Source organism: Daphnia magna, linkage group LG8 (assembly GCF_020631705.1).
Source record: "Daphnia magna isolate NIES linkage group LG8, ASM2063170v1.1, whole genome shotgun sequence".
Lineage (NCBI taxonomy): Eukaryota > Metazoa > Arthropoda > Branchiopoda > Diplostraca > Daphniidae > Daphnia > Daphnia magna.
The window spans coordinates 645,116-656,091 of NC_059189.1; the positions used below are offsets into that span (position 1 = coordinate 645,116).

At 42.2% G+C, this 10,976-nt stretch overlaps 1 protein-coding gene across 2 annotated transcripts; it reads left to right on the top strand.

The window, feature by feature from the left end:
- The first annotated feature begins 11 nt into the window (after positions 1 to 11).
- LOC116929237 (sodium- and chloride-dependent transporter XTRP3) lies at positions 12 to 9,817 on the top strand. Of its 2 annotated transcripts, XM_032936405.2 has the most exons (15): positions 12 to 513; positions 601 to 691; positions 2,550 to 2,917; positions 5,178 to 5,480; positions 5,562 to 5,574; positions 5,664 to 5,887; positions 6,014 to 6,239; positions 6,314 to 6,391; positions 6,469 to 6,521; positions 6,781 to 6,982; positions 7,099 to 7,286; positions 7,391 to 7,592; positions 7,869 to 8,028; positions 8,095 to 8,358; positions 8,440 to 9,817. In XM_032936405.2, exons 3-15 carry the CDS (start codon positions 2,708 to 2,710, stop codon positions 8,636 to 8,638), a joined length of 2,322 nt encoding a protein of 773 aa, XP_032792296.2. In that variant the 5' UTR covers positions 12 to 513; positions 601 to 691; positions 2,550 to 2,707; the 3' UTR covers positions 8,639 to 9,817. The 2 variants fall into 2 exon arrangements, with proteins under 2 accessions (XP_032792296.2, XP_045034495.1); XM_045178560.1 differs by having other exon boundaries at positions 12 to 691.
- The last annotated feature ends 1,159 nt before the right edge of the window (positions 9,818 to 10,976 follow it).

Consider the following 10,976-nt stretch of genomic DNA (forward strand, 5'->3'; position numbering starts at 1 on the left):
TCATTAGATAAAACCCTTTTGTAAGCGTTTGGGAAGGATCGTTAGTGACAGCCGGCCCTCCCAATCTTCCATCCATCGCCACGGGATGGTGCGATGTAATCCGTTTAAATAGTCGACGGACTTAGAGACAAGAGGATCCATATTGGGCTGTCCTGTCGGCTTTACAAATGAGCGACCGATGCAGTCATTAAAAGATCGAAACGAAAAGGGCGATCGGGCCGAAGAAGACATAGACGAAGCGACGACGTGTAAATCGGGGCCCGTGCGTGGGTTCCAGTGCGCTGGCGCAAGCGCCAACTGTTGGAAGCATCCAAGACAAACAAGCAAACTGAAAGTACACACCCCAGATGAGGGCGGCCGACGTGTATTACCCGGGTCATTCTTATCCTCTGGCCGGTTATTTGGTGAGCTCCTGCTTAAAGGGAAAGAACCATATCGAGTTTGATGAGATCTAGCCGTGCACGAATTGGCTACAGGGTTCGCGCTAAGGACAGCAGCAAAACAGATAACAAGGTGACGTCGTACATATCCAGTTTTGTTGCCGATCAATTGCTTTTTGAGAGTTTCGAGTGGGTGATCAATTTCCCTTGTTAGCAACAGAGCTCCGCGTTTAGCCTTCATCTTTTCGGTTCAAAATCTCCGTTAGCGGTTCACCATAATCCAATCAGGGGAAGACTTCTTGACATTTATGGTAAGTACGCATAGCATTTTAAGGTGCACATTTTAATGAGATGATGTGGTTGAAAAGGGAGAAATAGTGGCGGTGAACTGACGAAAGATCGTAAATGCGTTTCTAGCGTATCGATGAAACTCTGCCATTAGCATCAACCGATTCAGCCACAATCGTTTTTCAGGGTTTTATACTCTTGTTTTTTGTTGTTTTTTTTTTTTAAACTTTCTTGAATATTTTCCTACTTCTACTCGCCTGTTTTCGTTCCCTCTTTGAGACCGTTTCCAATTAAGAGAAGTTTACTTGGTTGATTATTCATGATAGGAAAGGCTGGGAATAAGGTGATGGCCTGGCATTCACTTAAGTGCTGTCGTCAATGCATCTGTTGTCATGCGGGAAAAACTAGTTAACGTGAACGAACCACAAGAGTTTTAAGCGGCTTTGTCAAACGTTATTAGAATCTTGGCTTATTGTGTGGCATGTATATGCAACGCGCACCAACGAAAAGAAAGAAAAAAGGTGTGAATTGATTGAGCGAAGCCTGTTGCTAAACAATCAACAAACCACGCACTCTCCAAGTAATTGCTGGCGGATTGAGGGGAAAAGAAACAGGACGGAAATCCGCGGAAAGACATGGAACCTAGGATACGCTTCGAGGTCGTCCTCGGTCACCTAAAGTAGATCACAACTTTGAAGGGAGATAATGCGAGATAGTTAGAAATGTAAAGCTGTGCGATTTAAAAAAAAAAAAATCATATTCTTGTTCTCTTAAATGGCTTCAGCTTTTGTGGGGGTCTCCAGCCAACGAATGTTTTATTGCTATGGTTGCTGCAATTAAATTTCGTTTTTTTTTTCACTTTGACTTCTTCAAAAAGTAACAAGTGAACGGGAAAAAGAATGGCATGAACATGAAGTGATGGTTTTGGAAAAATCAGTGGAGTGTAACGCAAGCAATAGAGCGAATGCTTTATTGTACTATTGACATTATACCTTCTTGGGCGTCCCTTGTTATTTACACTTCCTCGGTTAGTAACGAGTCGTTCGTGTTTGATTATTGAAAAGTGAATTTCCGTAGGAACCAACAGACGAAAGTTGATGGGTTGGGCTAAGTGTTTTTTTACGTAAACTTTCTTCCTGTTTTTCGTCTTCATTTCACTCGCTGGCTATAAAAGAATGTAATTGCATCTACAGCCTCTCAAAGAGTAATTCAAATTACGTTGCATACCCTGTGCGATTGAACGAAGACTCGGATGACCATACCACGTATATCGTAAAACAGCCCTCACAAGAAGTAAAAGACCCTGGTATACCAATGGAGATGAATCCCCCCCCTTCGTTCTTTTGTTATAATATAACGACCACGCGTAGAGTCGTCTACTTTGCCGGCGTTCAGTCTCGAGACAATCATCCGAAGCACAAATGTAGGCAGTAGCTGCAAACAACAACTCGTTCTCTTGTCCCTTTCCTATCAGCAGCACCCAGCTCAGCTGGGCTAGAAACGCGCAAGTGGTGGGTTGTATGGAACAAAAAGAGTAACAGACAGCTGCTATGTATATTTTTGTTTTTGTTTTTGTTTTGGGGGGGGGGGGTGAAGGAGAATGTCAACGTCTTTTCGAACTTGTTGTCATTTTCAAATTCAACAACAGACACATAGTTTATAGTCCAATCCTCTGATAAAGCTCGTCTTTTTTCTATACGTGTTTCAAACGCGGATCGATATCCTGGAAAAACTCGCCCGTACCCTGCGACATCTTTAATATTACCGAGTTTTCTATTATTTTTTTTCGTCATTTAATCCGAAAATCAATTTTCTTATTCCTTGGACTTGTGACATTTCTCTTTTTTTCGTTTTCCATCAATTATTTTTCGTTTTATTTAGGAAGTGGGATAAACATCAATCCCTAGATCCAGCAAAGAATGCCTATTGATTTCGGGAAGTGAATCAAAAACTACTGTATCGACGACGCGAAATACAAAAGAAAAACGAAAGACAACTTTGCGGCGCCAACCTAAATCTGCAGTGCTGTGGCGTGAATCATGGCTAACGTTGCACAACTGATACGTCGTCAGAGCAGTCGTGAGCTTCTCCGAGTACCTCTCGATCGTTTGGAGCTTCGCGAATTACAACATCGACTTCTACCGGCTCCTGGTGACCAAGCCACTGCCGGCCCAGCACTCTACGGAACGACTAACGCTGCCTTTGTTGAAGATGGCACGTCTCCGTCATCATCCGTCATCCAACAACAGGTAGGCAAATAATTCTCTTTTACTCATCAGAGGTTAAGTCACCATGTTTTGTTTATCTTGTTAACAATCATCAGTGTAATATGCGACGAGGCCGTTTAAATTGTTGGTCCAAGTTTTGGGACAGTTGCGCTACATCAAAGTTTGCTGATAAATTCGTCAAAATTGAGGGAAGCATATTGAATTCAGAGTTAAAAGAAAGGTAAATTCTTCTTCGCTGAATCCTTTCCTCGTGAGGAAAGATTCTGAAAATAGAGGAAGATGGAAGCGCAGCACATGTCCCTACGTTTGTTGACCCGTCCGTGGATTGATTGCGCAGGGAAGTAGAAGGATAAGACAGGTCGTAGATTGTGGGATGTGAGGTCTCGTTCGTTCCCCCTTTTTTTTTCAATAACATGCGGTGCTCTTTAACTCTTTCTCCGCCTCTTTTTTCCAATCTCATTTCATTATATAATGTAATATTTTATGGTACACAGTAGGCCATATGCTTGTAGACATACCATATTAATAGTCTTCCGTCGTCATTCTCCTTTATTTGAATTATTAGATGATTGAATGACGTCAGTAAACGTGGTGATGGTTGATGGATCGAATCCCATTCTTTCTCGATCTTTTCCCAAAACGGGGAAAGCGCATCGTCATTTCGTTTGGCAGCCGCTTATCTGCCACGAGGGTGTAGGGGTTTGGCAAAGGTGAAGTTAGTTGGGCCTATATTGCATTCATGTTCTCCTCCTATTGTGCGGTTTTCGTTACATGTCATTGAAGAGATGAAGCGAATCACGTAGTTCAGCAACTGACCAACGCACAGGCACAAAGCTTTGCTCTATTGTGCAGGTTCTATCGTTACCACTTGATTATTGCAACTATGGTAACCAACCATGGGACGTAAACAACATCATGATGTCCACAACTTTCTTGATTTACTGGCCCGCTGGTAACTTAAATAATTGACCAACGTTTGAACGTGTAATCAAACAGAGTACATTTGTTACAAGTTGCTACGCTAACTCGAACGCCGAGATTTTTCTTTTTCAACTGTGTATTGAGCGTTTAGTTTTAGAAAATTGATTATTGTCTAAACTTGGAGCGGAATAGACTGGGGGAAAAGGAAAACGAAACAAGCGTAAGGCGGAGTCGGCACTGAAGAGCAACGCGAACGAACCGCGCACGAAAATTCACGTAAAAGAAAATGGCGTTGTCGTCACAGGTTCTTATCAGTCGAAAACAAGACCAGGCCGCAGGGATATTCTTGTTGTGCGTCTTTGCTGTTGACTGTTCTGGATGCGAGCCAAACAAAATATTGTAGAGATCTTACGTTTATTTAATTTCCCGCTAAAAAAAGGGGAAAAGGAATGCGACGATTTGAAAATCATCGAAGATTGATGCAACATTTTTGTCTCTTGTAACCCACAGAAAAGAAAGACAACATCCATTTTCACGGCCAAAATTATGGCCTTCTCTTTCATTTTTATTGGCTTGTTGCATGAAAAATGGAGCAAGTGTTGGTGGTTGGCAATCTAAAACATATCGGTTGGCACCGACTCATCGACCGAAGCAAAATCGATCGATATAAAAGGCCAACTTTTTTCCTGTTTGTTCTACGTGACGTCTGCCCGTCTGATGACGTCCTGTAGAGGGGTCGATTTTTATTTCGATTCATAACTGTTATTCTTAATGTCTTCTCTCAATCATACACTGTGATAGTATCACCGTTCAAATGCAAATGAATTCCTCTCATTAGCTTAAATTGTGTGGCTCTTCATTCCAGTCTTTTCTTCATCTTTTCCCCTTTAACATATTCAACTACTTTTTTCCGTGTTTCATTCCTTTGTTTTCTTGTGTCGAAAAAGACGGATAGAATAGAAACTCTTTCACGTTTAATGGAGATTAATAGTTGAATACTCCTAGGAGCACTCCCAGACCCGTGTTGAACAGCTTTCGGTTCCGTTTGGGGAGCCGATTCATTAGCAAGCAGACGGGCATCTATTAGACGAAAGACTAACAAACATTGCGCTGTTCAGCTCTTATCAAGAAAAGACTAGTCTGTTTGACGGCCCTGCCTGCGTCGGAATAATGATGGGCTGTTTCTGTCAAATTGGCCTTCTCGAACAATTTTCAGAAACGAAAGATAGCGCCCGTTGTTGATGGAAAGAAAGACGGCCTATTATTATAGTTTTGTCTAGTCAAATTTTCATGCAGCTGTGCACTACTGTGACTTTACTCGTGGTTATTTATAGTCTCTACAACATTTGTGTTGTACCAGCATTTAGGCTCAGGATCGAGTGGAACGTCTGGTGTCCCGTCATCAGCAGCCGCTCGGAATCGTTTGACTAGTTTGGATCGGATCGATGAAAAGGAAGAGCACAACAATGGAGCATCGTGTGGTGCCGGTATTATTACTACTTTGGATAAAGTCGATGCCACTGTAGGTCAGGATCCGCCCGGAGTCGATCCTTCGTCTGGCGATGAACGTGAAAATTGGGACAGCAAACTTTCTTTCCTTCTGGCTACCATCGGCTACGCTGTCGGTCTCGGAAATGTGTGGAGGTTCCCTTATTTGGCCCAGGTAGGATGACGATGATGTTGCACTAATGAACTTGCATTAATTAGCTAACATTCTATGCATATTTGAATAACCCGCACGCAGAAAAATGGCGGAGGTACGTTTATATTTCAATTTTAACGTCGTTCTTGTCTGCAACCAATCGATTTGACCTTTTTAAAAATTTTATTTTTCTTTCTGGGGCAGGTGCTTTCCTTATTCCGTACGCGATCATGTTGGCAGTGGAGGGAATGCCAATTGTATTCCTGGAACTTGCTATCGGTCAGCGTCTCCGCAAAGGAGCTATCGGTGTCTGGGCTCAGATTTCGCCATATCTGGGCGGGATCGGCATCGCTTCCACAGTTGTCTCGTTCAACGTAGCACTTTACTACAACACTATCATCGCTTGGTGTCTGTACTACCTCTTCCAGGTACGTCCTTTTGTCTTTTACATTTCCTTCACTTACGTTCAACTGTTTTTCTTTTCTTTATTTATCCGCAATGCGCTACAACTCACTTGTCTTGAAATGCATATTTTTTTTAAACAACAACAACAGAGTTTTCAATATCCATTGCCCTGGTCGGAATGCCCTAAAGAGTACTTTGAAAATGGATCGTACATCACCAACATGGAGTGTAAAAGAAGCAGCCCTACGCAGTACTTTTGGTATAGAGAAACGCTGGACATATCGCCTGATATCAACACACCTCAGAGTTTCAACTGGAAAATTACCTTGTGCCTATTTATCGCCTGGTTTTTAGCTTACCTGTGCATGGCAAAAGGTACTTTTTCAAAGCTTCACGCTATTGAAACAGCTATACGCTTTAATAAAACGTTGCGCTCGTCGTTTGTGCAGGAATCGCGTCTTCCGGAAAGGTGGTCTACATAACAGCCACGTTTCCGTACATCGTTTTAATCATCTTTTTTGTTCGAGGTATTTAAAAAATATTTATTTTAGTTTGAACAAATGGAAAATTGAATGGTTAAACTAATTGTGTTGTGATAACGAAGGAATGACGCTGCACGGCATGGCTGACGGATTGGCTCATCTCTTTACTCCAAAGGTACATCTTTAAACTTTGATGGAAGAGAAAAATGATTGTGATCTACATGACGTATGGAAAAGGCTCTGTAATTTATTGTTAACCCACATTCCTTGATGGGCTAGGGAATTCCGGGCGAGTTTCCATCATGGAATCTCGTCCCTACAGCCCGATTTCCCATTAGTTTCTGCCTTTGTGAATGCCAATGTTAGCTTTCTCGTTGAAGATTGTACTAAATTCGGCATTATTGTCCGTTTCACTTAATTTACGCTACGCACAGTGGGAAAAACTGGCGGATCCAGTCGTCTGGCTTGAAGCTGGAACACAAATCTTCTTTTCGCTCGGTTTGGCTTTTGGCGGATTAATCGCCTTTTCGTCGTATAATCCAGTCAGCAATCATTGCTACCGCGACGCCATCCTCGTCTCGCTCACCAATTTCTTTACGTCTATGTTTGCAGCAGTTGTCATCTTTTCCGTCATCGGTACGTTTTCGCCGTTTGATTCAGATTTGGATATCGAGTGCATGTGAACCTCGCTTCTTTGTTCTTCACCTAACCGAGTTGATAATGAAACTTTCTTTTTTTGGGGGGGAGGGCAGGATTCAAAGCGCGGATGACGTACGAGAACTGCCTGGAGACTCAAAATCAAACATTAGGGCGTCTCTTCGATACGACCATCATTGGAGCGAACGAATTGGCTAGTGACACCGTGGGAGCCGACGGACGTCAATTAAGTCTAGTCCTACAGGAGATGCCCGTCTGCGACCTACAGCAAGAACTCGACAATGTATACACTTAATCAACTATAGGAAATTTAGATTCTTTGTGTCTGTTGGCTAATTTTTTGCTCATTTGTTTCTTTGTTTGTTGACCCGATGGTGCGATGAACAGACGGCATCAGGCACGGGATTGGCTTTCATCATTTGCACAGAAGCCGTCAATCAGTTCCCGCTGGCTCCCCTCTGGTCGGTCCTCTTCTTCTTGATGCTGCTCACGCTCGGTATCGATTCGCAGTTTGGCACACTCGAAGGCGTCATCACGTCCATCGTTGACCTCAAAATCTTCCCACGTGTACGCAAAGAGATACTCACAGGTTAGTTAGTTTTTTTCCTAATTCGTTTGCTTGTCGTTTGTGTAATATGTGAAATATTGATTACGTGCTTGCTAGCATTTTTATGCTTAAAATTTATCGCCCGTAATTGTTGCACATCAATTTGACTAGTAATAATTTATACGTGACGTTAATAGTACATAATTATAGCGTGGCCCGCACCAATTGTTATTTGAATTGACTCTTTGTTTAATCAATACCACTTCCACGACCTTTGCTCATGGCCCGACGAAAACAATTGAAAATAAAAAACTAAAGCTTCGTTGTGCGGATTCTGCTGCATCCTGTCGATCATTTTCACGCACGGTGCCGGCAATTACATCTTCACCCTGTTCGACGACTTCAGCGGCAATGTTCCTTTGCTCATTATTGCATTTTTCGAGTGTATCGCCGTCTCTTATTTCTACGGTCTCAATCGGTAAGTCATAATTTTTGTGTTCACTTATATCTCGGAATTTAATGTAGTCATTGCTTTTGCATTTAGATTCGCAAACGATATTGAACTGATGACAGGGTCGCGTCCTGGTATCTACTGGATGATGTGCTGGAAGTATCTTTCCCCGCTAACGATGATGATCATCGTCATTGCCAGTTTTGCTAAAATCATCGTCGAAGGCAGCGGGTATCTGGCGTGGGTGGCTGAAACAGGAACCACCCGCCACCTAGAATGGCCTCCTTGGGCGCAAGTGCTCATTGCCATCTTGGTTTTAGTCTCTGCCCTTTGGATTCCTGGTATTGCAGTCGCTAGGTACGATTACTTCATGTGTTGTAGCCAAAAACGAATTAGCAATTTACCACATGGATTTTTTTCCTATTTCGATTTTTGTAGAATGTTTGGCTGTCAACCGCTAGCCGATGAGCCACCTGCCTGGTTTCCGGCTAAAGAACTACGTGAATTCCGCAAACTGGACGTCCGCCACGAACCCTCGACCATGGAGAAATTTCTGTTTTGCATCCATGAGGATGGCAGTGAAGGATTGTGTTGTCCGACCTCTTCATCATCGCAGTCGAAAGCTAATAGTCCGTGAAAAATCCCATCCGTAATGTATAGGCCATTACATCAGCAGGTAGGATTTCTTTTTCCATGTAAATTCGTGAAGCGAATCGTGAATCCTATCCTGAATAGGTTGTGTTTTGGTGCTATCTTAGATAGTTCAGATCGGGTCAATTTTTCCTCCCTTCTTCTCATTTTACTCCTTGTCTGTTTCTCTGTTGAGCTTCGTTCCTCCATTATAGTTCTCCGCTTCAGGCTTTCAGATGAGATTTAATAGCTGTCTTCAAATTTTTTTTTTTTCGTCCCCAAAAAATCGATACATCGTTGTTTTCATGAACAGGATCCCGTCTCCAGTTATATTGTTGGGTGGTTCAAACGTCAGTGAAGCGTTAGGTCATTTATAGCTGACAGCAACATCTGGATTTTTCAGAGTGTACACACAGAAGCAATTTGGTGCCGTTCTTCTCTAAAGGGCAAATAATGAACAAAAGCTAGATTAATGTACTGTAAAAGGATTAGTTTTCCTCTTTCTCCCGCCGTTTTCCAGATCGATGCAACCAAAATTGCTGTGTTTCGTCTTTACATCGATATCGCTCTCTATTCTCTTTTTTATCTTGACTCATTCTGCCTGACTCTGCTCGCCGACTGTCCAGTCAGTCACTTTGTTCAATCACATATTGATCGATCGGTCGCTTACCTCACGCCTAGCAACGTTAGGTTGTGCGAATCAACAGCCGCCCCTGACCGGAGTCGATGCGAAAGTCTTGACCATCATGTTTGGATTGTTTTCCTTTCTTTAAGTTATTGAAAGAAATGAAAAGAATAAGCTGTTGCTGTTGCTGTGATGTGTGTTCTCTTCATAATCCGCTTGTTCCGCCTTCCTTCGTCATAAGAGAAGGAATGGTTGTTGACACTCTAGTGTGTGTTGCATCACTCGTTAGGCGTTGTGAATCTCAAGTTCATTAAGTTGTTGTCGGCAAATAATTATTTTCTTCATTTCGGTTAATGATTCCAATTGATTTGTAGCGTCGTCTATGTGATTGGTTTCTCGATCCGATTTCTCTACTGCATTACCACTGATTATACTGTACGTGGAATCGATAACAGCACAAAAACAATATCATGCGTGTTTTTTAGACTTGTTTGCGGGTTTCGTCCAGCTCTGGAACAATAGAAACGAAAAATAAAAAAACACAAATGTTTGTAGAATTAATTCACTGAGTTTTGACCTTGGTAATCTCTTAAGATTTTAGCGAAAGAACGCAACCCGTCGCTGTTGAACCCCCGCTTTCCTGATTAACGACAACCAATTTTCTATTTTGATCCATTCCACTAAGCCAATGATGTTCTTAATGTCCATCCAATATGGCGTGCTGATACGTGCTCCGCGATTCCCTATAGAGAAATAGCTTTTATGCGTTGTTCAGATCGATATACTAGGTGGACATTTTGTCCGCGCTAGTTCAATTAGTTTGTAGTTCACTTTGAAGTAGAGTTGTTGAGTTGGAAAGCCAGTCGAAATATTTTAAATTTCCGATTATATCATTGCCGTTTCTCTCTAGTTGATTGTATTCCTTAACGCTCTTATGGCTCATGCGAGTCTCTTTTTCTTTCCGCTTGGTCGCGCCAACAAAGCATCCGTCCAATAAGGTAAAACAGATTTGATTTGAAATAACGGGGCGCACGTGTCACTTTCGTTGTTGATGTACTTTAATTCAATTTCAAACAAGTGCTGATAATCTTAACCGCATAACTGGCACTTGTTTATAGTTTTTTTCAGCGGATGTTGACATGTTTTTCGGCAATCTCATTCCTTTCAAGCGAAATTGTTTTTTGTTTTTTTTTCTCTTGCTTGATTTTTATTGAACGCTCTATTTCGACGCGCATCTGTGTTTTTCCAAGAAGAGTGTCAATTCGAAAGAGGCGCGCTGAGACAGTTACTTCTGCCCACAAGAGAATATCGCTTTTGCGCTGAAAGTGAGAACGGAAGAGAGTGGGCGTCTAGTGCAATGTAGATAGTGCTTATTGTAGTGTCAACACCGAGATGCGTGACAACTACAGGAGACAATATAGCCAAGTTTCCTCCCGTTTTCGGTATTTGCACGCAACAATGGTAGTAAACGAGAAAATGGGAAAAAGAGAAAGAATTCGGGTGTCGTGTTGAAAGGATTTGCGTTTCCGGAATTGAAAAAAATTGTGCTGAACGAGCAGCATGCACACGATGATGGGCAGATAACTTTCTGTATTTATCAAAGATATACACTTCTAGCAGCGGTGGAGTTAGCTGGCGGTTTTGATGTAACGACAACTCTGGACACTGTCAGCATCTATCTATCCTGACCTTTTCATACAATGGCACAATAAAAAAGATG

Excerpts from the sequence above, each read along its gene's own strand:
- LOC116929237 (XM_045178560.1), top strand. The coding sequence starts at position 2,708 with ATGGCTAACGTTGCACAACTGATACGTCGTCAGAGCAGTCGTGAGCTT. Across the intron at positions 5,888-6,013 it reads GTCTGTACTACCTCTTCCAG|AGTTTTCAATATCCATTGCC; the intron begins GTACGTCCTTTT and ends CAACAACAACAG. Across the intron at positions 6,522-6,780 it reads CTCATCTCTTTACTCCAAAG|TGGGAAAAACTGGCGGATCC; the intron begins GTACATCTTTAA and ends CGCTACGCACAG.